We start from the raw sequence: 26,812 nt of genomic DNA on the forward strand, positions 1-26,812 counted from the left end.
TCGTCTTCGTAAATACACCATCCTTTGCAATCGGGCGTTTTGCAGTGAAACGAGTTTTCAATTTGATTTTCCGCTATTCGCAGTGATTTGGCCAAATGATCGTCGTGCTCCGTTTTCGAGAGGAGTGCTTTTATTTCACGATCCTGCAATAGGCAATCGCAAGAATATTGATCGTCATAATATGGACATTTCACTTCGGCTTCGTCACTGTAAACAATCGTATTTCGTATGCAATCTTTGCAAAAAGTGTGCAAGCAATTCCGTAAAATAACACCTTCCGTCGGCTGATATTCCACTAGACAAACAGAACATTCAAAGACTTCCGTATTTTTTGTTAGATCCATTGAATCGTCCAAGGATAACAGCTCAATATACTGAGTGATTGGCTCACTCTTTTTCACTTCCACCGTTGAACTGAGCTTATCAGCAGCGCTCTTTGAAGTCGTTTGCATACCGGTTGTGGAAGGTTTTCGTACGGGATTAGTGCGTTTTTCATTCAAAATTTTCGTAATCTCTGGATTGCATCGTGGATTGTAGTTGTATACGCCACGGTAGCCTTTGACTTTGTTCATGTTTTCGTTTCGGGGAGGCACTCTTTCAATAAGAAACCGGTTGAGCATAACATGTTCAATCAAGAATTTTTCACCATCCCTATTATTTCCTGCGGCGTCGTCAAACAGGGACTTAGCCGTCGTTTTTTCATCTCTTCCGTTATCCTTTTTCGCTTCACGATTTCCATCGGGGCTTACATTTTTTGCAGCATTCACCTCTTTTTCTACAAGTTTTGGCTCTTCTTCAGTTTGTACAACGACCGACTTTTTCTCAATCTTCGCATGTGCTTGGACTGAGTAAGAAAAAAGAAAACCAATATACGTTACATAAATTCTTGCTATTCCTTGTGCTGACATTTAATAACTTGAAACAAAAATTGGCACCCACCAGCTATTTTCTCAGTATTTATGTAGAGAGCGGATTGATTCGTGATCCCATACTTGGCAAGTGAATGCTCTCCATTTTTCAGCAGCAATCCGTTAAAGTAAATTTTGGGGTTTTTGCATGGCATCAACTTTTCGAAAATGTACGTTTTGAATTCATCCAAAGTCATATCAAGATGAACTTTCGCTTCAATCGCATTGTTGAAATTAATATACAAGCTCAGCCTGGCAATTAAATAAACCACATAACATAATATTGTACAGTTAAGTTCACACAGACCAAGTAACACACACAGAGAGAGACGAAACAAAATTATGTATGTCTGAATGTTTCACGTATTACGAATAAATCATACAACTTACGAAATCTCATTCCCAATGCCAGATTTAATTGAATTTCTCGCTGCAGTTGTTGTTCTGTTTTCGTGTTTTCCGCTGGTGGTATTGTGTTCCAACTTTTTGCAAGTATTCACATGGGATGCATCATCATCACAGTAAGTTTGTGTATTTCCAGTAAGTTTGTTACACTTAGTTATGCTATCGATATTCTCGATTTTTCTAATTGATTGTGGCCCGTTGGTGGTGTTCTCTTTTGTATCGTTTGCTTTGGTAGAACATTCGACAACAGCTATATTCGTTTGGCGGACGGACGGAAGGTTATAGTCTTTCTCAATGTCATATTTCAATAAGCCGTTTCGCCGTTTGCCTGGCTTATTGATTGTGGCAGTTTTGATTGTTGCTTCATTTTTCATTTCGTCAATTCGTTTTTCCGTTTTTCCCGAATATTTCTGTGCCAGTGCCCGATTATTCATTGCTCGAATCACGGATCGAATGCGTTCTTTTTCCATTGCCAAGGCTTCGGGCGATATATTTTGATCGCCATACTTAAACACACACATGCTATTCCTTTTCGGAGGCAATTCTTTCGATGACGACGCACTTTTAATGTCCACCACATTCATCGAATTACGGTTTAGAATTTTATCGACGTCATTATTATTTGGTTTGATCGCTTTTGGCCGCATCATCACCGCACTCATTAAATTTTTCTCATTAACCCGTGCTGAATCATTGTCCACATTTTTCGCAAACGCTAAATTTACATTTGGATTAATTGTTGGTGTGTTGTAGGGTTTGATTCGTTCGCATGCATCACAAATTATCTTCCAAAATGGATTTTGTAGCGTACAATGATTGCAAATCCAAATTTGATCATTTCGATGTTCTCGAAAATCATCATTGTCGTATAAATCATGGCGTCGATTCGAATCCAAATTCACATTGACCTCATTTGTTTCTTTTGCGGCGCATTGGAAATGATTTCGTATGTGGTTGGGCTCGAAAATATTCAGATTAATGGCTTTTACAGAAGATTTGTCACTGAATCCCTTTGATATGGCAGATAAATTATTCATTTCGTCGGCAGTTGCATGTTTTTCCTTATTCACAACACAACTAGCAATTTTATAGTCGACGACGGCTATCGGTGGCAGAGGCGCTGGTTTCTTTCGTTTTTGTACCGTAGTAAAACATGTCATAGTTTCGGGCGCGCTGCCAGTTTTCTCATTTGGAAATTTACTTTCACGTTGATTTATGCTCGATTGCTCGTTTATGCGTGAAGTCGTTGCATCAAGTTTTCCCATCGGTGGTGATGATGGTGATGGTGGTGGCGGGGCTTTTCTTTTCCCTTTTACATGTGCTTTTATCGGCATTTTACTATGAGATCACTCCGAACAACACACTCACTCACTCACTTCACTTGATTAATTTTTTGTGTTTTTCTTTATTCACGCGCGTGTACTTATTCTCACATAAAGTGATCGATGAGCCTGTGTATGTGCTTTTTTTAATCTCCCAACCAATTCGTCATTCGTATTTGATGGATAAACGAAATGGGAAATGTAAAATCACATTTCATTACATATCATTTCAGTAGAACAATTTTTCACTTCAAACTAAAAACCAAACTGAACCGAACCAAAAAAAAAAAACGATATGCAATTGGAACCGTAGAGAAAATAGTAATTAAGTTTCATTACCGACGATCAAGTCAAGCGAATGCTCACTAAATGAAGTCACATTTGAATTAATTTACAGGCAAAGATAATGACGCATATCCCATGAAATTTTGTGTATTGACGCGACTTTTTGGCTGTGTTGCTATTGCTTCGTGAAATGCTAAAAATATAACGCTTCCAAGCTGTACGAATGCCAAACGAACGAACGTATCGAGACACAAATATACTCGACATCAGCGACATTATGTTATACTCTCTGATTTCGGTGCTCTGCTGCTGCTCCGAACGAACACGATCGTTCAATACAATCGGATCTGTGTGTATATGTCATCGCCTGAACTTTTAATTTTGAAGAGATGTACTGTGTGTCGAATCGCAATTGAATGCAATATTTTTTAACGAAAAAAAAGTCCGCTACGATCGTTTTGATTTCATCACACTCAAATCGATCGCAAATCACATAGAAACGCACACAGACTATTCATCAACCGGGAACGTATCTAAATTTGATTAGGCTACCGATAGCACTCGGTCATAATCGATTCTCGTCGCCCTTTGCACGGTGAGCAGCACATAAATTGTAAGAAGAATGCAAATAGAACGCGATACATGTGAGCGGGTTAATAGTTCTATGTACACATGAACATATGAACATGTATAGATTCGATTGATTCGATGGTTTTCGATTGAAAAACTATTAGCATGAATTCGGAAAAATACCCTGAGTCAAAATAATTTTTAGGAGAAATTCAGACAATCATTGAATTCGAAAATTTGTTCGAGTCATAAATAACTTATGATTATGGAAAGCTCGCATCACGTGCGGCTCAAGCCTTTATATCGATTACACGGCTTACTTGTATTTCAAATCAATTTCATGTTGAGAAAACGCAAACCAAAAACCATAGCCATTTATTCATTTTGGGTTTTTGTGGTGTTTGATGATGTCTGTATGTGTGCGCGGTGACTGCCTATATAGCAATCGATGTCAAAAATATGTCTCTGAGATATGAGTCAAAATGTTCTTCAACCAAAATTTGATTGTACCCTCTCCACGTTTTCAATTACATCCATACATTATTAAGTTTCGAATGAAACAAGTCTGTTTACCGTCTAATATGGTTATTATTCGAGATTCTCGGAATGTTTGTACACCGTTATCAATTAGATGACGAGTGACAAATCACATTGAATGTCTCATTCCCTTTCTCTCCATGTTTGCTGTATATTATATTCGAGTCTATTGACTAAACATCGTCACAAACAGCTGGAACAATCATATGTGTGTCGAGTGCTAGCGCACTGAGCGCAATCTATCACGGTTTTCTATACAATTGCTATGTATAATATACACATATATGTGTATCATGTTACAGGTTACAGCGGAAATAGCGAGATTTTTCTCATAAAAGTGCTTTTTCATGGTAGCCGAGAATAGCGTTCAGAGTTTTTACTATTCATAAAAAAATTTGGCAACGCCATTAAATGGCAAATAGCGGCAGCCCATTTGTAATGAGTCCTAAAACAGCTGATTGTTCTTTTCTTCTTCTTCTCTGGTTCAAGTGCAAGATTTAACCCTTTTTTTATTATTGTTGTATATTTGTTTTCGTAATTTAAGTCTTACCACTCGTTTTGCCTTTTTTCTCTGTATGAGCCCTTGAAGTTTCAAGCGCTCTTTGCAGTGTTCTCCATCTATTCGTATACAATATATAATATTGATATACATATGTGTGTGTGTGTGTCGTCGTGTGCCTCTGGCAAACAGCTCTGTGTGATTGAAAGGAAGAGAAAACGTACTCGTCTCAATGTTTTATTTCTCTTGCAATTAAGTGATGACCTTTGTCGTTGATATACTTCGTTGAATTAATTCGATATGCCTGTCTGTCGAGTGCGTGGAACCGTTTTTAATTTATGTTTTCTGTAAATTCTTTAAAGTTTATAGACAATTTCAAATGATCATTGGCACACCCAGATTCAATTCATCATTGACTGAATGATGTTTGAGCCATTGTAAAATTGCATTGTGCATTCTACTCCCCCACTATAATGGGATCAATTGAATACTCTCGAATTCCCATTAAAAATATGGAATTGAAATTGTTGACATGCGAAATTGGAGCGCTCACAATTCTCGGTACAAAGTTAAAATGGAAAAAAATTTGGTGCCCCTAACAGCAGTGGCAGCAGCAGCAACGACTGAATCAAGTGAATAGCAAACACATTCTCTCTTTCTCTGTATCTTCCCCTAAGTGTGCAATGGTAATATCCGTCAAGTTATTGCGATAGAAAGCGTTTCAATCCACCCACCCCAGTGGAGAATGGAAATATTCTTCTTATTTCAGTTGTATAGGGTCACCCGACATGCGCGCTTCCCATCCACACACATTACAATTTCAAAGGCATAACTCACGTTTGTTCGTTTGCTCGCTCACTCGCTTGTTTGCTCGGTCGATGCGTTGACAATAACAAACTATGAATAGCTTCATAGTATAGTTTGTGCCATTATATCAATTAATATTGAAGTTGATATGGAAGCATTGTAATTCAATACAAGTTCTCCATAACATTAGGTATGTGTTATTCAGACACGAGATTGGAAACGATTTGAAAGAGGAAGTGAGATAAAAGCGCTTTCTTCTCTCTCTCTCTTTTTTGTCACACATACACACAAGCACGCGTATTTTTTCATTCCAACCGAAATAATTGAATTTTGTATCAACAGTTCGTTGTTATCATTGTGACTGTTGTATACTAACGGTCGAAATTTGTTCGGTATCTTTTGTCGATGTGAACACACTTGCACTGTTGTTCAGTCGATACGGCAGGCATTCATGGTCAATCCGATCGGATTTGGCTGCCACAACCAATATTATTACTTTTTTTTTTCTCTTCCACCAACAATGGCATCAAATCGCGGATTCATCGCTTTTTTTCATTGATTGAAATATCATCAAAAGCTTCGGATCCCACAATAAATGCAATAAGACGTTGGCTGTGGCGGTGGAGGTGGCGGCAACGACAAGAAAGAAAAGTTCGAAAAGACGAATGTTTTATCGGAATCAGCAGTGGAAACAATGTATTCGCGAATTGGATTGCACGCTCTAGAAACTTTTGAGCACACAACTTATCAAAATTAATATTCCCATCGAAAACACAAAAGTTTAGTGGAGCATGAGAACTTCTGGATGCCGCACACAGAGAGATTCAGATTAAAATTAGACATTGCCACTCTTCTCATCGACACATCATTAGCATTTGGTGGTGAGTGGACACTGATGGTTGTAACATGTTTGTTCCCGTAACCACATTTATGTGCCCGTAAATCACCTCCATCGCACAATGTAAAATGTAATGGAAGCAAAAGCGAAAACGAACATCAGAATATCGCGCAACGGCCGATGCGATGTCAATACGAAGGGAGGCAGGCAGGCAGCAGGAGCACAAAGGAATGCGTGTCGTATTTATATCCCATGAAAATGCTTTCTATGTTCCATTTCAATAGGTATTCCAATTTGTTTGCATGCCATAAAAATCCATCGGTGCGTTAGTCGATGCGTAAGATGTTCTATGTGGCTGTTAATAAATTTTATTTTTTCGCTTTGAAAGTGTGCAGAACTTGGATTTTTGCCTCGCTTTTTTTTTCCTCTTCTTTGAGCTGCTGTTTCCGTTATATTTTGTTGTAACATCAGAACGGCGAACACGCTTGTTCATTTTTTTTTTTCATCCATCCATCTATCCATCTGGCGTTTGTGTTGTGTGGTGTGCTATACATGCATCTCTCTGCTCTCTGCCATCGCTTGCGTTAATGTATTCTCTTTTTTTGATCTCTCTCTTTTTTGCTCTGTTTCACTCTCTCTCTCTCTCTGCCTCTCTGTCTCTCTCTCCCATTTTTGCCGTTGCTCCCTTTCGTTTTCCGTCTCTCTTGACGATTAAATCGTGTAGCATATTCTTCAATTTGCACATTAAATACCTATTCATTTCTCCAGCTTCAGCTTCAAGCCCGAGCTTATATCATCCATATGAAACGGTTTTTCTCTTTGCGTTTCGTTCGCATCGAAACGAAAACGGAAAATTCAGTTATCGAAGAGCCTTTGTGAGTGTTTGACGTGCGTGCGTGGTGACGGTGCTCCTATCGTGGCGGTGCTTTTCTTGTTACTTATTTTTCTTGTTTTTTTTTGCGTGTGTGTGTGCTTGTGTCTCTTCTTTTGTGCTGCTTTAAAACTTTTAACACACAAAAAAGGGCATAATTGAAGCGACTGAAAAGACTATTTTGTCGCCATGCAATTGTTTTCTGGTGTTAATAATTAAGTGAGAGAACGAATGAACAAATGAATTAAACACAGAATACCAAACATTAATAAAGCAAACAGTGCAGTTTTTTTTTCACTTTCTCTCTCTCTTTCTCCCACTGGCTCCTTCTCTCTCTCTCTCTCTCTCTCTCTCTCGTTTTTGTTATTGTGCGTTCGAATTTCTCGTTTCAATTACGGCTATGGGAGCTCATCATTTGTGATTTGATTGTTTGCGTGCGTGCGTGTATATTTGTGGATTGGTTTTTTAGATACGGAGAAATATTAGTATCAAAAATGGTAATACAGAGATATATTTATTATTGTTATTGTGTGTTGAGGCGCGGAGAAATGTGATCTGTCTTCGGAGTTGTGACATAAATTTCCTTTTTGCTGTGTGAAAGAGAGTATTTGTGCCGTTTATTCGTTTGTTGGTGATGTTATTCTTGCTGTCGACATCGACATCAGCATCGACATCGTTTTAGTCGTCATCGTCAACGAAGCCGTTTGCTTTAACCCGAGCAAGAGTGCCCAGACAAAGGAGCCGATGTGTGCGTGCGCGCAAAACAGTGATACAATCGTGTGTATGTGGTTGACTATATATAATTTCGATAACATAAACGCAACACAAGACGATTTGTGATTACACAACAAATTCTAGTGTTATTGATGCGTTTGTTTTGTGTTATGAACAAACAAGTAATTACTTTTATGTCTATGAATATTTAAATTGAATTCTAATTTCCTTGCAAACAATGATGCTGTGTCGCATCGCAGTTTTGAAAGTTATCAGAACTTAACTTAAATGCGGTAAATATAATACTCACAATAATCAATTATGTTTGTTACTCTTCTTTTTTTTACTGCTTTTCGCTTACTTTCTCTCGGGTTCTCTTTGGAAATGTGTGTTTCCACTTGTATTTCGTTTTGTTTCGATTCGTTTCGTTACATTTTCTCTACATGTTTTAATTGACTGGTAATGGGGGATGTCTATGCTTCATACACGATACGAATTGTAGAGAGCTTTTGCAATCAACTTACATTTAAATTGATTTCATGAAGATTTTTCCACTACACGTCGCACGTTGTCGTCGACGCCGTTGTTGTCGAGTGAACATCATGATAAAAGGGAAAGACTTAATGAGTGGAAATGATATTATTCTTGGGACATATTTGGCAACGTCGACGATGAAAACGACAGCGACAAAAAAACGTTGTCAAACGTTCCTCATCGCTTAGTTTCTATAGCTCGATTCTCTGATGATTGATATATCACGATTTGTTGAGTAATACGATCGATTTCGGAGCGCCAGTGACTTTGAAAAGCCCATTCCAATGTCTCTTTTTTTAGTGGCATTGTTAAAATAGATACGTTTTACTCGTTGCTGAATTTTTCACGGGTGCGTTTTTTGGGCACATACATTTCAAAATGAGCCGAAAAAAATATATCGATTTTCTATGCGTTCAAACCAATATAATATATTATGTATATATATATATTCCATCTATTTTGTGGCATAACAACATTTTTTCCGGTTCAAGGCCTTTTGGGATGAAAAGCACTTTGCGATTAGAGATATACATAAATTCTGCACTGGTTGCGGAATGGAGAGGGGGAGCGCCGCTCATATTGTGAATAATCATGTGTAAAATTATCATAGCACAAAGAAGTCAAAGAAATTATCTATTGTGCGTTTCCACATAAACACATGATGACAAATTTCTGATGAATGATGGTGTGAGAAATGGTTTTCTATCCTTCGTTACCACCATCATCACCACAATTCGAACACGCCTGCCAGAACCAATTAAAATCTGAAGCGAAGCTTTGTGTAGGTATAAACTCTGTGTTCAATCCTTTGCCTGGTTGAAATGTCGAAATGGAATTTTTCATCAAGTGAAAAAAAAAAGTGAACAGAGAACTCATGTAAAAGTTGTGCTAACGCTGTACAATGTTGTCATTTTATTTTGACCTGAATTCGAGAGCATTTCAAGAGAGAGAGACCGAATGAGGGAGAAAGAAAGGGAGGGAGAGATTTCTCTCCATCATTCTGATTTTCATTTACATTTATATTTTCATTTTTATTTCCAGTTTCATTTTCAATTTCTCCATTCTCTGAACTATTCCATTTCCCTAGGCTGGCTCAATGACAAATAGTGGCATTCAGAATGGTATATCAGCCATGGACATGTTTTCACAGCAAAATTTTTATGGGAATTGGTCGGTTCCTACCGCTTTTACTAATCTTAACAGCCACTTTATCGATTCAGGTAATCGCAGTCAAACGAAACGTAATCCACAGCCAAAATTATATCACCAGGGTAGGTATTGGCATTCACTCGGCCACAACATTCTCTATTTCATTGGGAGCACGTTCTTGACATAAATCAAAAAAAAAAAAAATTGCTTCTATTTTCATTTTCAGGAATTTATTGAGTCATCACTTCAAACTATCAATGAGATAGCTACGGAAAAGTTAGGAACAAAATGTGCCTCAAAAACATTTCACACACTTCAAGTCCCGTTGAATACGGCTCGTTATGAGGGTACGCGTCAGAAGGCCGATCTTGCTTCGATAATTTTGCAAGATGTTGGAATCAATCACCATGGTGGTAAGTTCAAGTGTGGCAACAACTTTTCCTCTCCAACGATGATGATGATGATGTGGTTGGCATTTTGAGCGTAGCCGAATTTTTGAGTTTTTGGTCATTTGCCAAAATGACCATTGTTCTTAAATGGCAAAACACATAACACATCTCTTAATTTCGTTTGTAATTCATTTTTAGGTTTGTTTGATGCGGTTGCCAAAGCACTCCTTAATGATGAGTTCATTTCGGGTGCACGTGTGCTCTTGGTTAACGTTTCGAACGGAGCGTTGATCTCGTCGGTGTGGTGGAATAAGAATGTTGGCGGACTAAGCGAACCAAGCCGAATCGAAGAAGAAGGCATTCAAATTGGTTTCGAACCAAGCAAAGAATATCCATGGTATGAAGATGAGCCTGGCTTACGTTCGCCCAAATTTATAGCCAGCCCCGAAAGTGATTCGTACCGTGGCTGGTGGACATACCCATATTACTCGTGCAAACAACAATGTTGGATTTTATCGTACAGCATACCTATTCCACCGCTTGGGAAGCATGGGTAAATAAATACCACCTAAATCTTTGCATTTTAACCAATCAATTTCATACTTTATGTACAAAAATCAATGCAGTGCAGCTTTACCAGATTTATTCGAATCGTTATAAGGCTTGATATTTACGTGTGTTTCATGTATTTAAGCCTCATACATCCGATTATCCTATCTCGCCGAAGACAATGAAAATAATTGGAAAATATCAAACAATTATATATTTTTTCAATTAATTTCGTCGTTACACAAAAGTGGAATTTAATCGAATACAGAAAAAAAATTCTTAAAATTTGGCTACATACAAACATACATTGTATGTGCTGCATTGATAGTGCACATCGGAAGAGAGTAATTGATTAAAGCGCTGCTCAAAGCTGGTTCTCCGCTAGATAGCAAATTGAGTAATCCGTTTTATAAATATTCCAGCATAAAGGGTTTTCTCAGCATCGACATCGATGTGTCGGAGCTGCAAGTGAATCAGTGTAGTTCGCCGCGTTCAAAGGAACCGTTAACAGCCAACAAGTACTACAATGAAATATTCAGTCAAATTGAGATTTTCCATGGATCGAACAAATGCCATCCGCACAGCATGCTGGTGAGCTGAGATAACTTCATTTTTATATTATCGGTGCCCAGAGATGACTTTAGCGCACTCAAGTGCGCTACAGCGCATCCGAGTATTTTTGTTGTTTTTTCGTTCTACTTAAGCTTTTTGGCCAGGATTTTTTTTTAAATAATATTTTGTGTAACATAACGAAGAAGAGCTTACATTTTCTCTAGGGGCTTATTTGTCGTCACGAGTCAGCAAGACTCGTATGATTTTCATGTAAATTAAAAATGATTTGCGCTGAATTGCAAGTAACTCGCACTGACTCGCACCAATTTACGGAGATTTGTGAAGACTCGAACGAATTCATACAAATATATACACAAGTCATAGCATAGAAAGTGTATGGCATTTATAGCAAATCCGCGAGTCGATGCAAATCAGCTTATATACATATTGCAAACCATTCGGATCTCAGCTTGTGTTCTATAATTCTTTTCTTATTCTGTTTAATATAGGCAACTGGAATCGATGTGAATTGAAAATGAAATGTATTAAATTGACAATGGAACTAAGATCCACGAAATGTTTTATGAAACATACGAACTGCACTTATTTTTGGAATGGGCAAGTCAACCATTAATGATTTATAACAAGATTTGCCATACATCATATGAATATATGTGGAGAATGACTTAATGTGTTCAGTGTAAAAAAAATGCTTCGACACTTTTATTTTCATCAGATTGAATTGTTTGAATGAAGCATTTTGATGGATTCGGGAATTGTGATAAATCCATTTTGTGTTCAAATTCACGATTTTTTAGTTGATCTATATAACTTGACATATTCCGTATGAAGATTCGATGCGCTGCCAAAAATTTGGATGGAATAATATTTTCATAAATAGATTCAACTAACATTTCACGATTTTCGTTTATGAATTCCACCAATTTCAGCGATATTCTCTATGTAAATAAGAGCCATATCGATCGACAAGCAAAGACTGTATTTTTCTCGGGATTTCAACACCCAAAACATCAAATACATTATTGTCTGCCTTAAAAAAATAAAAAAAACATTTCGAAACCAACCATTTTAAAATTTGGTATTAATTTTAATTTTCTTGCAGTCAAAATGTGACAATATAAATGTTTTTAATGACAAAAAGTTGATTTAGTAGTCGATTATTGAGTGAATTGTGAGTTCAACTGGCATGCTCGTTGACATTTCATAGTTTCGTTCAGTGATTCGCCAATTTATATGAGAGACTCGTGAAGGACTCGCGAATCTTCATATAAACTCGTAAGATTCGTGCACTTGCCTATATGTTTTGAAATGACTCGTGAGATTCGCACTGATTCACACTGATTCGTACGACACATAAGCCCCTAGCATTTTCTGCCCCCGGTATTCGCATTGTGTGGTCATATGCACCTAGTAATTACGCGCATTGGCTCAATTTCGCAATATTACGCAATTTCTACTTTTGGGTTTTTTTTCTTCATATTTTACTAATATAAATGTGGTTTTTCAAAAACTGTTCTTCGTTATGTTACACAAAATATTGATACAAAGTTTTTTTTGACCAAATGGTAAAGAATAACGAAGAAAAAAACAAAAAAACAACACAGATACTCGGGTGCGCTAAAGTCATCTCTGCGGTGCCATAGCATTTTTTCAAAATGAATTGTAAAATTGAATTTTGCATCCATTTCTACTCGCTTTCTCTCACCCGAAAAATCATAAAGTGTGAATATCGACCGCCATATGGAAGGAATACGGCATGGATACGAGGCGCCTATCAATGCCTCTGCAAACCAGGATACTATTCGATACGCCATCGAGATGGTTTTAATGGAACGGTGATGGAAGTGGCTTACAAAGAATATCGAGACAATACTAGTAGCTATTATGAAGATGTTTTTCGCTGCACTCGATGTGCTGAAGGATGTGTTACCTGCAATTCGCCAGCCCCATGTTTGGCGTCCTACAATTGGGCATTCCGAATATCAATATTAACCATTTCAATCATGTGTGCTTGCTGTACCATAGTTTTATCCTGCTATCTATATAGCCATCGTAAAGTCAAAGTGTTCAAAGTTGCCAGCCCAATCTTCTTGACGATAACACTGTTGGGATGTGCCATTATGTACATGGAGGTTTGTCTCAGAAAAGACAAAAGCGAAACCATCTGTGCGATCTTAATGCACGCTATGTTTTCTCTTTCTATTTTGTTATTCCAGATGGCGGCAATTTTCCCAATTCTTGATGTGACTTCTTGCATTGCAACCAAATGGACAAGACATTTTGGCTTTTGCATAACATACAGTAAGAGCTTTTACTAAAATTTTATTACAGTAGACTGGAATAAATCATGTTTCTTCCCTTTTCAAGCTGCCCTTTTGATGAAAACTTGGAGGTATTTCACGAGCATGCCACAAACGAATTCAATCAAATCATTTATCACATGAGAAACATTTTATTCTAATTGATATTTGATTTTCTCTCGCTCTCTCTCTCTCTCTCTCTCTCTCTCCACACACAGGGTTTCGTTAACATATCGTGTGAAGTCTGCTCACAAAGTCAAACTCACAGGTATCGAACAATTGATATTTTTTACCTTCAGAATTTCTATTTTTGGTGTTTTATGATTTGTTCCGAGACTAATGCCGTTGCTTCACTCTCTTTTTTCTCTTTTGCTGGAAATTAGATAAGCAACTTTTGCAATGGATGGTCCCGATTTTGCTTGTTATGCTCATTTATTTGAGCACATGGACGTTGTCAGCAACGCCGACCGCTGAAGTGGTATGGTTTTAGATTAATGACCGCAAATTATTCGTAAAGCATTAACACATACAACGTGTTTGTTTTCGTTGCTTCAGATTGTCGATTCGAATGGATTGAAGTTCAAGCAGTGCGTGTACAATTGGTGGGACCACAGCTTGGCTATAGGTAATGACATATATGACTGGCAATAGACAAAGTTCTCCGGATAACTTAGCTTAATATTAACTCATTTCCTACCAAGCGTTCGATTTTCCATACGGAATAATCGATTATTCGAACAACTGATACAAAAATGCGTTAATGAGCTAGAAAACAAATGGTTTCTCGATTTTTCCGACCTTCCAATAATTCAAGCTTTGGAATATATAATTTTATTTACTCGGAGAAGACACTGGATTTAATTCATGTATTGATATTATTCTGAATTTTAGGTGAAGTACTGTTTCTTGGCTGGGGAATTCGCGTTTGTTACAATGTACGAAATGCAGAGTCACTATACAACGAGGCTCGAATGATATCATACGCTATTTACAATATCGCATTAGTCAACATTCTGATGATTTGTTTCCAGTAAGTATTTTCCATTGATTTTCCTCTACGAGCCATATCAGTCATTAATTCCCATTTCTATTGCAGTTTAATCATTTTTCCACAAGCCGGTCCCGATGTCAAATACTTTTTAGGATTTATTCGAACACAGTTATCGACAACGACGACCGTTGTGTTGGTATTTGGTCCGAAAGTTCTGCGAGTATTAGTAAGTTGAACAGAAGAAATAGCGGAGCAAACTTGAGATTAAATTCAATTTTACATCATTTTAGCGCGGCCAAGGAGATCAATGGGATCATCGTGCTCGAGTTCGTGGTATCACAGCCTCGTTTTCGTTAAATGGCATTGGTCAAGGCTTAGTACCTGAAGACTCGCCCGACTTATATCAAGAGAACGAAGAGTTAAAGGTAGTTTAATTGCATTGGAACGATATTTTTCGAATTTCCTGTAATTAAAGCGTTTATTTGGTTTTCACTTACATATGCGTCTCACACTCGCGCTCTTGCCCATATTCTGATTCAATTTGCTCAGGAGGAGATACAAAAGCTGGCTGCTCAAATTGAATTCATGAAAATTGTGAACATGGAAATGAATAATCGACATATTAAACCAAAGCCGGGTGGCTACTTTTCTTCCGCATCGTCAATTCAAAGCCCAACGAGCAAGGCGACTGCAGCACAAACACAAACGACGAGAAATGCAAAGGAGCAAACGAGTGGCGTCAGTGAGGATGGTCACAGTGGACACAGCGGAACCAATAGCGTAGGAAAAAATTCAAATGGGTAGTTTAATCATATCCACAACTCCACCAAAAAAAAAATGTCACACGGAAAATGCGAATCTGGACTTGGTTTTCCTCTTCTTTTTAGCAATTCATAGAACATTTCGTCTCGCTTGGTCGTTTGACGATTGGTTTAAGTGAACGAGCTTGACAAATGTTGACTGTTTGTTTAAAAAAAAAAACCGACCATTTTCGTATCAGACAACCGACGCACAAACAATGAAGAAGTTACAAACATTCGCGAACTTGATTCAACGACACCATTCGATCGATAAACAAAGAACAGCGCAGCATACAAAAACTTAATCGAAAATATACATCCATGACAAATGTAGAAACTGGATTACTAATCCATTAAGCGATCGTGTGAATAATCGCCTTCCTATTTTTCTATGAATTCGATCGCAATTGACTGAAATTAAAACAAAACAAAACACACACACACATTTTGAATGACGATAATAATAGCTACAAGAAGATACAAAACAACTATAACAAAATGTATTAACTGAAATCAAACTATCTTAAATTGTTTCCTCGAAACGAACACTAACATTTTTTTTTGTTAACAAAACATTTAGAAGCATATATTTAAAACGGATGAAGAGAGATTACACTAGTTGTTGATTTATGTGGTTTTTAAATTTTATATTATTTAAGTTTAGATAAATGAATGAAATTAAAATTAGGAAACAGGAAGTGAGGACAGTGAAAAACAAAACTGAAGTGCATGAACAAGTTTCTATGAATATTTATCTCATATTTATCGATGCAAATTGAATTGATGCAAATTAAATTGATCGAGATTATTGTTGGCCGTAATCGAGCTGGAATTGTGTAGTTTCTTGTTGAGGAAGAAAACTTCTCGGGTTAAAAGATGGTTTCATTTTGTAGTCCCGTTGTTAACCCAAAAACGATTCGTCCTTCCAAAGAAATTCAGTTAAAAATAAAGAAAGCCAAAAATCTAAGGGGATTTATCTCTCGCGAATGCTGCGAATGCATTCGCATTTCAGAACAAAAATTCGAATGTTTGCGAATGCGACGAATGCGGCTATGACAGCGAACTTGTGACTACATAATTCATTCGTTCATTCGTGTTTGTGCATGCATTCGCAACGCTGCCATATGATTTCTATGTAAACATTCGCACTCGCATTTGTGAGAACGTTCGAGAACAGCAAAATACGACTGCTATACGAATGCGAGTGCGAATGTTTACATAGAAATCATATGGCAGCGTTGCGAATACATGGCACTGAGCGCGAATTTGTGAATAAAAATTCGAATGCCAAACCGACATAGAAGCCCCTAGCCAAAAATTGAATGTCATCGCAAAAAGGCTTTAAAAAGAACGGATTGTGTTTGAAAAAGCACACTTAACAAATCATTTTTTCTTGAATCGGCGATTGGATTTCCTCTCCCTCTCTCCCTAAAAAAAAAACCGTCAATCCGTTTTACTCCAGCATTATTGATAAATCCTCATGTGTACACCACTAAGCTTAAATTATAGATAGAAAAACTAAATATAAGACACCCATCGAAGGAGAAAAAAAAATGCGATGAATAGATGTCAATTAAAATGTTATTTCTTTATTAAAATAGAGAACAAAATACGTTGGTTTAATCAACACAAATATTTTAAATTCAAGTGTATTGAAAAATGAAGTGTTAGCTTCTTATCTGTCTAAATAAGTGAGTGCCAAAAGTAGACATCAATTCGACACAGTCGTAACCATGGAGTGATTCATTCCACCATTTATCCACCCAACATCAGAATGAAGTGTTAAATGAAAATAGCACAAGCATACCAAACATGTTTATTTTTCTCGATCATTAAATACTGGATTCATTCTGGATAGTAGACTTTCTTCGTGTGTACCTGCGCAAATGTGTTTTTTCATTTTCGTTCTGAATCAGACAACAGAAATATTCACCAAAATCGAAATGAATAAAAGTATTAAGGGAGGGAACCCATGCAATTAATTGTGTAGAGTTTAGTTTTATGTGATCAAAGCCTAGTTTACGGTTCGACTAAAAACAAATGTCGCTGAGTAAAATATAAAAAAAAATTCGGACATGTATCCATCAAAACATGCTATATCTTCGTATTTTTTGGGAAGACGCGATCTGATCACTCATCGACAAACGTTGTTGTTATTGGTTGATATAGAAACATTGTTCAAAAAGAAGTGCTTCGTGTCTGTATTCTATTTAAGGCTAAAAGCGATGTTAGTTTCTCAAACGAATGATCTATGATGTATTCGCAAATTTTCCTCCACTGACACCGAACTCAGTTAAAAGCCAGGTTTGAAATTCTCAAGTTTTTTTTTCTGACTAACTGTAAACTGGGCTTGAAGAGAATAAATAAATAAATGTATAAATGTCAGCAAACATAAGCGTTATTTAACGACAAACATAAGGAAAAGAAGATAAACTAAATAACTGTAATATTTTATCAATGTGATTTATATTTATGTTATAGAATAGGGTGGGTCGATTTTTTGAGGCAATAGGTAGCCATGATGACTAGTGCGAGATCGATAGCCATTGTATAGCAAAAGTCTGTGGATTTTCTCTTTGTTGCTCCATTCGACAATTTTTCTTAAAAGAATTGTTGTCCGAAAGTCTGGGCTCAAGTTCACAATATTCCACTTTCCAATAGTCAAAAGAGAGACGGTTCACACAATTTTGACTCCTACGACAGGAACATTCTACTATAGACATGATTCTATCAATCTCGAACCAGCCAATTTGAATATCTATCGCCTCAAACAAATCAATCTACTCTATTATACAATATGTCAGGGTTATTGAGTTATTTTGTTAAAATTCTTGTATGTAATATTTCGTCTGTGTACAAAATTATACAATAAACAAAAATAAAAACAAATACTGAATAAAAGTTATGTCAGGAACGCGAAGCACCAACATATTGTTGGCAATACAAGAACCCAATCCTTTTTGTCCGCTCTTTAGACATCATAAAATGAAGTGAAAAACCTTTCTTATTTTAAAATTGTTCAGCTTTTTTATTTTTGCATTTCTATTTACAAAGATACACAATGAATTCATTTCAAAACTGAGTTCATTTTTTTTTTTTTTTCAAAATAAATTTGTGCAAAAAATCGATTAGTTATCTCTCATTAAAAGTATCTCATCACTAAGGTTTAGGTATAAAATAATTTACAGGTTTTGTTTTTTTCTTCTGCTGTGTTATTTTTGTTGATTTCCACAGAAAAATCGTTACACCAAAAATGGTTGCATTTTATTTGATTTGGAGTTCAGTAAACTACACATATTTGAAACACACAAAATTTCAATAAATTCAAAAAAAAAAAATCATCGTTTCTCCTTCACAATATAATATCATTACTTGTCATCCCTAAAAGCTAAGCTAAGCTAAGCCAATACAAATTATTAACGTAATTGTTGTCAGCATATATATAGATCTATTTCATAGATTGATGCAATGTTTTTTACTAGTTTCGATACAATGTGATAATCTTCAAATTTTTCCTTTTTTTTTTTGGTGCTGTGGTGAAAGTTATACAAAAAAATATATATACATCCAAAAAAATATGACGAAAAAAAAAAAAAAAAAAAGGAAAAAAAAACAGTAACAAAATCTCTCGTCACATATAAACTAGTATGTGTTTATTGGTCCATTGCTTCCTGCGTAAGATCTCGCGGTGAAAAACTCTCGCAATCTATCCCATTTTGCTTCGAAGAAAAAATATTTTGCGAGCTCAGTCTTCCGATTTTCCCAACAATTTTTGGTATTTCACTGTTTGTGTTTGTGCCATTACAAATAATATTGTCTTCGTTTGTTAGCGACGGCGATCGATTATTGTTCACAATATTGTTGTTATTGTTCAAATTGTTGTCTTCATCGTTATCGTTTTTGCTGGCCGAAACTAGCGTCGTAATTGAATCGTTGGTATTTGTTCCCATATTACATGAACTGCTTCGATTTTGCACAGTTTTTGCCATTTGTAGCCAATGTTCTTTATTGCCTAATACGCCATTGACTAGCGGCTGCAGCTTATCCGATAACGTTCCAAAGGCCTGTCAATCAAACCATCAATTAGCTTTTAAGTTCAATTACGAAAATTGAATTGTCAGTCGAAGAGCATTACCTCGTAAATCGGTAGACAAATGGTATCGATGAAATTCACTTGCATCATTGGTAACTCTCTCTCCTTTTCCCGGTTCATTATATCCTGCGGATAGATGGATAGAAATGAGAATGTGTGTAGGTCATTAGATCGGAAACTATTAAGAGAACACTTTGTGGTGACTTACAATGGGAGTGATGTTAAGCTCTTGTCGCTCCATGTCACCTTGCTCGAAAAACTCCGACGTCACAAGGTCGGCCACACGCTTTTCAATTGGCCACGGCTTTGTAATGGCTGACAAATCACAAACAGTCATACTCATGGCCCGCAACAATGATCTCGGCTCTTCACTCAACCAATTTGCCATGGATGTATTCGGTTTGACAAGCTTCAAAAACGAGCCACGTTTCCTGCAATCAAAATCCAAACACGTCAATATCTATCACTTCGTGGAATGAATTGGATTCACATTTAATTTTTGGTACCTGAAATAAACGGCCAAATCAGTTGACAAAATGGCATCTTCCAAGACGCGAAGGGCTCGGCTGTATTCTTCTGACGATAGATGGGCCAAAATTTGATTACCCGGGCTGTTCAAAATCATGAGACATTGATCGAAGTGATGGTGTTCCATCGTTGAGGTGGAATACAATTGGGCTAAAGGCGACGAAGCTCTGGAAAAAAGAAACAACAAAATGTCCATTAAAAATTCCCATTCAATTCTGAATCACACATCTCTGTGCTCTTACTTAATTTGAAACGAATTATTCGTTCCTCTGTGATCCAAGTCATGACACAAACATGCGATAATCAATGCCAGACATTCAATTTCACCGAATATTTTCCACCATTGTGTTGTCTGTTGATTTTAATAAATGTTAGCAATGTCATAAGTGCATCAAATTCACCAACCGAATTTACCGTAACAATGGAGAACATCATCTGTGCAACGTTGAAAGCGTGTCGCCAATTGTGATAAGTAACGTTGCGATAATTCTTTTTTACGCTCAACAGCCAACGACACAGCACTTCGTAGTCAATATGAAAACGTTCAACAAAGTCCAGCTCCAAAAACATTCGCAGGCACGCCTGTCATTTACAAGCACATGGAAAAAAATTACAAAACATGCAATCGATTAAATTGTGTTTGACAGGTGACAGCTTTACAGCAATTACCCTCAATGTGTCATCATCATCCATGTAAATATCATCAAAACTGAAGTCATGCAACTGGAAATACGCGGCCGATGGAATTTTCAATTTCTGCAAACGTGAAATTAATGCATGCGTAATGAGATAATCAATTAAAATGTGGTGCTATTTTTGCTCGGCAGTCGGCACTTACTCGAAGGCGCACCGCGTCTTCCATTGACGCAGATGCATGATAACTGAGAACCTCCAATGTGACGCTTTGTTTAGCCATCGCAACGATCGCCTTCTCGTACATATGTGTATTGTGAATTCCCATTCCGCAAAAAATTGCAAATGCTTCAACGAAATTCTCGTCATTCTTGGTGAAAGTCTATAAATATGAAGTTTAAAATTAGCATAAGCGCTTCACTAATTTTTTAGAAAATCATCTACTACAACTACATTGTTTGTATGGAACGCCTTACCAAGCTGTCAAATTTATTGATCAATTGAATGACACCGATGATTTGACCCAATGAATTTTTGATGGCCATACAAAGTATGGTTTTGTGCTTAAAAGTCGATCCATCGTCTACACTTTGGTCAAAGCGATGATCTTCGTAGGCATTCGCTATATTCACCGTCTGTTTAAACAATTGCATCGTAAAATTAACAATATCTGCCTTGAGAGTAATGTGATATATCGAGTGTTTACCTCTCCCGTTGTAGCTACATGACCTGTAATTCCGATGTTGATGGGGAATCTGGATTCAAATGGACTGGTCCGTGTACTATTCTCCTCTTCGCTAACATCGTTAGCTTCGAAGTCAAACACTCTCGAGAAACTGCCCTTAGATGCCTCATGAACCAACAGTATCTATTGAAATGAAAATAGCCATCATTCCATCTTCAAGTGCATCGTCATTCATTGATTCGAATCCTTACCTGAACGCGCTGGCATTGAATCAAACTCTGCATATGAGTCAAAATCCGCAGCACCATGTGCTCTATCGTGCTTTGCTCTTCAAATATCATTCGAGCCAAATCCAAAAGAACCTGATTCCGTTTTACTTCTAATAGAGATTTTTCATAAAGCTGTGCATTTCTTAAACCAATACCACAAAATTGAAGATATGATGTAAATATCTGAAATAGAAAACCACGGTTACATTCGAATAAAAATTGGATTTCAAAGTTCGAAATTCGGTCAGTTTCGACCCAAAGGCTAAATAGACAAAATGAAAAAAAAAAAAAACCTTTTCGTCATTCTCTGTAAATCGTTCGCAATTTAGCTTGTTCATCACTTGCGCAACACCAATCACGTCTCCGGAAGAGTCTTTAATTGGCATGCAGAGCAAAGCCTTTGTTCGGTATCCCGTTTGCAAATCTATTTCGCGATTGAAACGTCCATCCTGTAACCAATCTTGATGAGTGCGTGAAACAGAAACGAACATGCAATTTCGACGAACACTTACTTGATATGCATCCGGTATATTAACTGGCTCTCCACTTTCAGCAACGTGACCGGCAATTCCTGTACCCCAAGCGACACGAACCTCTTCGTGCTGTACGATTTCTTCAAGCGTGCTTCGAGGACAGACGTCAAATAATTTTGATACCAAACATCTGTGAAAGTTGAAATTGAAAAAAAAAAAAAATTATCAACAATTGCGTCAATGTGCGGATAAAAGTGAACTTACTTTTTGGGTGCGTCAGGATTATTCTTATCTGTGCATTTGCCTTGAACCAAAAACAGTGAGCCTCGATCAGCTTTCAGCAATATGGAAACATTTTGTAATATTTTGTGACACAAAGATCTTACATCCAGCTCATTGCAAATATCTTTCACCTTGAATAGCAGATGAAACAGAAAAAGAAACAACAAAAACAAAAGATGACATAACATCTTAATGGATTTAGTTGGTTGAAGAGAAAAAAAAAATGCATCGAATGCCGTATACCAATTCAAAAATTAGCTGTTTTTCATCTAAATGCTTTAATTCATTGCGTGACAATCGCTGTGGCCGGTGTGGATGACTAGACGAATTTATTGGACTTGATCCTGATCCTGAGACCATTTCATTCTGTGAACTTATACTTAAAAATGTTGGCGTTCCATCTATCGTATTTACAATGGGCTTTAATAGGCCGCCACGCTCAAATTCATGCGCTGATATTTTTCTGTGAATAAAAAATAAGAAAATGCAAATCAGACTATTTATGGCCATTAATTGAATATGTATATTTGCGACTGTTATGAACAAAACAAAAAATGAAAATAGAATTTAAATTAGAAATAAAATTACCTAACAGGTGTGGTGGCACCAGACCCACCCCTCGATGAATTGTTCGGTGCATTTCCATGTATAGGCGATGGTAGTTCACTGCTGCCAGAATTTGCATGTGATATGAGCCACGAATCAACTAATTGTCTTGTCGCTTTTCTGCAAAATCGAATGTTCCTTTGATTTAATAATTCAAAGTGAAAATATGGAATGAAATAGAATAAAATGATAGGAAACTCAACCCACCTGATGAAATAATCTTGGCAAAATTCCGGATTCTCGTCCAACCATGTTTCTATACGGGAAAACTCTGGATCATATTCATATGAGGTTTGGCAGGTTGGCAGGAGGACAACAGAACGAGAGCCAATGTTATCGATTCGTTCTGTGCCCCCCTGCTCAGCGGGCATTCTGTTTTTATTTGGTTCCTCTATGCTGCGCAAATGCAAACCTGAAACAAAAACAAAAACGAAACACATTGCATTCACGTTCGTTCTTTTTCTGTGTGCCACCGCTCAGCACTATCTGTCTGCTGTCAATTGCAGTCGAAATCGAGAAATGTGACTGAGTATTAAATTGGCATGTGTAGCTATTTCAAACCAAATCGATTCAGTGCACATATAATTTTCAGCAGAAAAACAAATCTAGAGGCAAGAAAACTAGTTAATTAGGACAGACGTCGTGTGTGTGATTCTTGCGCCAAGTTAACCAAATGCGATCAAACGAATTGGTGTGGCGCACACGAATTGAGGAGCATATTTCTAAATTTAGAACCATTTGCAGCCTCTGAAAAATTACGAAAAAAAATATATGTATTTATACACTTTTGCTGTTCATTCAGTTTTCAGTGAAGATGTACTTTGGCTGGAATATTATGTACGGATCATACAGCATATCGCAGATCCATTTGAAGAAAGCGGAAAAAAAAACACGTAGAAAAACTGATTATACGTAGAGATTGATCAAAGAGTTATCGCCTGGATTGCTACACAATCAGTATACGAACTATTATTTTTGAATGGGTTCTCATTGATATTTATAATCAGCAGTCCTCAAAAGCATTAGAATACAGTTGTTTGTTTTATCTGCTTTGTTGTGTTTTGAAAGTTTTTTCTTCTCTTCTTTCTTTATTTTCAGCAACTTGCCACCAATATTATTTATTGATTATACATGTATTCGGTATAGACATATTTGCGTTGCTTTGAATAATTTAAAAATAATAAATAATAAAAAAAAAAAAAACGAAATACACAGAGTCGCATTTGACGTCAACGGCTTGTAAAATATTACACATGGACTATGGCAGCATTGAGACAAACAGGCTGCATTGAATCGTTTCACATCGTGCCAATCGAACATAATATATGGGCAAAGGAGGAAGAAAGATCTCGAAAACGTCAATTCAAGCGCCTCAAGCGACTCACATCTAGAATTCGGAAAGAAAACTTCACGCGACATCGATTTAAATTAAAACTTTGTTTACATTTCTTCCTTCCGGCCCCATTAAATGTGCATATTTTAATTATAGTGTGATTGGCATCATTAATGTGAAAATAAATCGTCTGGAACAATGCACACACCATATACAAGTACAGGCGCGAAATAGGACGAGAATATGTTTCGTTGTTTCGTACGTGCGGTCTGCTCAAAAAGTTGCATGGCTCATTGATACTTTGTGCGGGATTTTTCACGTTGTGTCTGATCAACACACGGATCGGATGAATTTCTAGCGTTTTTCTCGCTCGCTCGCTCTCCATTTATCTCACGAAATTGAATTGTCTCCAATGGTTTTTGAAAGAGACAGAGAGAGAGAGAGAGACGGCTTTTAAGCTAATTGAAGTACATTTGAAGAGGCGCACATCATTTTGTTAAACGTTCAATTGCGACATATTTACTTGTAATGACGCTATGCACATCTATCTATGTAATAACCGTACATCAGCGATTTTTCACTTGAATAAACAAACGGTGTTTTTTTTTAGCCTATGATCGCGAAAATACCGTCGATTGCTTCTCCTTAATGTCACATATTTCTATTGAAATCGAAATTTGATCTCATTTCGAACACATTGTCAAACATGCAATGCTTGTTGTCGCTACTTTTTTTTCCATCTCCATAATCGCAATTATGGGTTTCTTCGCATAGACTATCACACACACACACACACACACACACACACACACATACATACTGAATACCTGGAAATCGCACTTGAAAACAGAAAAACAGAACGTACGAAAAAAATTAACAAGAAATGCTTGAGTGTAAAACCTTTTGTTTCATCATTGTTGATATGTCTGTTTCAATTTCATGATTGATCGAAGCATTGTAGTAAACATCAGAATCAGCGATTTAATTGAGTTGTTGTGCTGGGCTATACACACTTAAACCGTCACTGTCTTTTTCGTAGGACTGGTAATTGTTGTGGTTAAGCTTGCACTTGGCTTGACTCTTTAAGAACACTCCACCTATTTCATTTGTTATTTGAATTTTCGGTTATGAGTTTGGCTTTTCACATGAAAATCACTCGAGACTATTGCAATCTCTGGAGCACATACACACAAAAACGATTATTCAGTGGCGTTTTACTTTGTTGTTGTCTCGATTGACGACGAAAACATTGCTTCTCCACGCTCTCTCCGCCAGCTACTGTTGCTCTTTTTTTTCTGTGCTAAGGCAATATTCGAAATAATATATTCATCAAAAACTGCTTTAGACAACCTTTAAACATGAAATGTCACCGACAAAAAATTTCGTATGTTTATCGTTTTATGTTTATATATATATATATTTATATAATTTTTTTATCTGCGTAGATTCTCTCGCTCACATAAGATGAAATCTTGTCAATGGTGATACGAAACAGAAGAAAAATAATATAAAGGAAGATTGAGCAGGAAAAAAAGCACACATATATCGGTATAAATGTGTAATATATTTGAATGTAAAGTCGAAAAAATGAAACCGGCTCGTTTACGCATCAAGATATTTTATTTGCATACACGAATCGCACCATAAAATGATCAATGCAAAAATCTCCCAATAAAATATACACGAATTTTCTGGTTGTTGTTGTTCTTGATTCGTTCAAAAACTGCGACAGCACACGAAAGAAGAAAAAAAAAACAAAACGTAGAGCAGCAACAGTAGAGCGAGCTGAGAGATACAGCAAAGACGAAGAAAAAACAACAACGTGAACCACAAGAGAGAGATATACGCCACACACAACAACAATGGACAACAATGCCAAACATCCGTCGCGACAAAACTGAATACAGTTTCAGCATTTGTCATATAGAATACCGACATGCACCCAAACTGCTGAGAGATAAGTAACGCAACGTATGGTCGATGTAGAACGCGTGTATGTGTTTCAAGTTCTCTTTCTCTCTCACTCTCGCCGTTGTGTATATAAAGTGAAGAAGGAGAAATGTCTGCACGTACGAGCGAGTAAGCAAGCAAGCAGTGCGAGAGATAGAGAGGGAGAGAGCATGTGAGTGATAATGTTGCTCGCTACAAATGTGGACGTAAAGGCAAATATACTCGTAAATACTCTCCATACACATTTAAAATTGATTCATTTGTCGTGGACATCACATCGCACAGACTAAAATGTGTGGCAAAACTGTTTTTGCTCGTTCGCACATGCTCTCTTCCTCTCTATCGCTATGTGTGTGCGCTAACGAATCACGATTAACAGCCACACTCGTGCCCGGATAGATGAAACGTAAACCCGAAATTCATATCGCTTCAAGGCAATTTCGATGAATAAGAAAAAAGTAATTTTTTCGCCGTTTTTCTTATGAACATTGTGATTTTTTCTTGCCTTTTAGCCACTGATAGGCGATTGACTCACATTGCCAAGATATAGATTAAAGTAGGTTTATTACGGAGTATTTGATGTTCTCTTCGGAATCGCATTTTCGATACACACACACACATACACGCGCACACCGTGTATGTAATGCTATTCCATGTGTATTTTCTTTTATTTCTTATTTTGTTTTTGGACGATTTGAAAGAAACGAGAATCACACAAGTACATTAGTGGCGTACGTGCGATTCTCGTGTTAGTTCATTGATTCACATTGTGGCTATATAGTATACACATGCAGTGCATTTGAACGTCACCCGCGACAGTCACATATGTGTGTGCGTTAATTTGTTCCGTTTCTTTCGAACGATGATGAGCTAGAGAGAGAGAGAGAGAGAGAGAGAGAGAGAGAGAGAGAGAGAGAGA

The 26,812-nt window shown here is 37.0% G+C and overlaps 3 protein-coding genes across 17 annotated transcripts in view; 1 reads left to right on the forward strand and 2 right to left on the reverse strand.

Annotated features, from left to right (window-relative positions):
* The window catches only part of LOC129569238 (uncharacterized), a 3,911-nt gene extending 639 nt beyond the window's left edge, over positions 1–3,272 (reverse strand). Inside the window, exons 1-3 of the mRNA XM_055447894.1 lie at positions 1,299–3,272; positions 940–1,160; positions 1–844 (exon numbers count right to left, since the gene is read on the reverse strand). The exon at positions 1–844 is cut by the window's left edge and continues 163 nt beyond it. Of these exons, the coding sequence (XP_055303869.1) occupies positions 1–844; positions 940–1,160; positions 1,299–2,647 (2,414 nt within the window). The 5' untranslated portion in view covers positions 2,648–3,272. The remainder of the gene's footprint in view (positions 845–939; positions 1,161–1,298) is intronic.
* A 3,756-nt stretch (positions 3,273–7,028) lies between these two features.
* Positions 7,029–17,995, forward strand: LOC129569243 (probable G-protein coupled receptor CG31760). Of its 7 annotated transcripts, XR_008688022.1 has the most exons (17): positions 7,029–7,093; positions 7,725–8,049; positions 9,378–9,561; positions 9,666–9,852; positions 10,027–10,381; positions 10,800–10,968; positions 12,672–13,082; positions 13,167–13,251; positions 13,318–13,342; positions 13,469–13,518; positions 13,634–13,728; positions 13,806–13,875; positions 14,142–14,280; positions 14,347–14,467; positions 14,532–14,666; positions 14,791–16,068; positions 16,278–17,995. XR_008688022.1 is itself a non-coding variant. In XM_055447910.1 (16 exons), the coding sequence occupies exons 3-16, from the start codon at positions 9,409–9,411 to the stop codon at positions 15,043–15,045; spliced, it is 2,250 nt and encodes a 749-aa protein (XP_055303885.1). In that variant the 5' UTR covers positions 7,070–7,087; positions 7,581–8,049; positions 9,378–9,408; the 3' UTR covers positions 15,046–15,604. The 7 variants fall into 7 exon arrangements, 6 of the variants coding, with proteins under 6 accessions (XP_055303889.1, XP_055303885.1, XP_055303886.1 ...); XM_055447910.1 differs by lacking the exon at positions 16,278–17,995 and having other exon boundaries at positions 7,070–7,087; positions 7,581–8,049; positions 14,791–15,604; XM_055447911.1 differs by lacking the exons at positions 7,029–7,093; positions 16,278–17,995 and having other exon boundaries at positions 7,315–7,823; positions 8,017–8,049; positions 14,791–15,604.
* Positions 17,996–18,041: 46 nt separating this feature from the next.
* The window catches only part of LOC129569241 (dual 3',5'-cyclic-AMP and -GMP phosphodiesterase 11-like), a 15,847-nt gene continuing 7,076 nt past the window's right edge, over positions 18,042–26,812 (reverse strand). For 4 of the 9 annotated variants that reach the window (XM_055447903.1, XM_055447900.1, XM_055447898.1 and 1 more), the window contains 17 exons: positions 22,818–23,022; positions 22,593–22,730; positions 22,248–22,467; positions 21,987–22,135; positions 21,762–21,912; positions 21,543–21,698; positions 21,232–21,432; positions 21,002–21,163; positions 20,772–20,930; positions 20,501–20,677; positions 20,332–20,418; positions 20,077–20,244; positions 19,905–20,014; positions 19,641–19,829; positions 19,343–19,565; positions 19,177–19,260; positions 18,042–19,105 (listed from right to left, as the gene is read on the reverse strand). In XM_055447903.1, coding sequence (XP_055303878.1) covers positions 18,695–19,105; positions 19,177–19,260; positions 19,343–19,565; positions 19,641–19,829; positions 19,905–20,014; positions 20,077–20,244; positions 20,332–20,418; positions 20,501–20,677; positions 20,772–20,930; positions 21,002–21,163; positions 21,232–21,432; positions 21,543–21,698; positions 21,762–21,912; positions 21,987–22,135; positions 22,248–22,467; positions 22,593–22,730; positions 22,818–22,981 — 2,949 coding nt within the window. In that variant the 5' untranslated portion in view covers positions 22,982–23,022 and the 3' untranslated portion in view covers positions 18,042–18,694. Of the gene's footprint in view, positions 19,106–19,176; positions 19,261–19,342; positions 19,566–19,640; positions 19,830–19,904; positions 20,015–20,076; positions 20,245–20,331; positions 20,419–20,500; positions 20,678–20,771; positions 20,931–21,001; positions 21,164–21,231; positions 21,433–21,542; positions 21,699–21,761; positions 21,913–21,986; positions 22,136–22,247; positions 22,468–22,592; positions 22,731–22,817; positions 23,023–24,843; positions 25,838–26,812 lie in introns of those variants that run through there. The other 5 variants (XM_055447906.1, XM_055447904.1, XM_055447902.1 and 2 more) reach the window with 5 other exon arrangements.

This window comes from Sitodiplosis mosellana, unplaced genomic scaffold (assembly GCF_009176505.1).
Source record: "Sitodiplosis mosellana isolate CC-2019 unplaced genomic scaffold, AAFC_SMos_1.0 Smas_scaffold_30, whole genome shotgun sequence".
Lineage (NCBI taxonomy): Eukaryota > Metazoa > Arthropoda > Insecta > Diptera > Cecidomyiidae > Sitodiplosis > Sitodiplosis mosellana.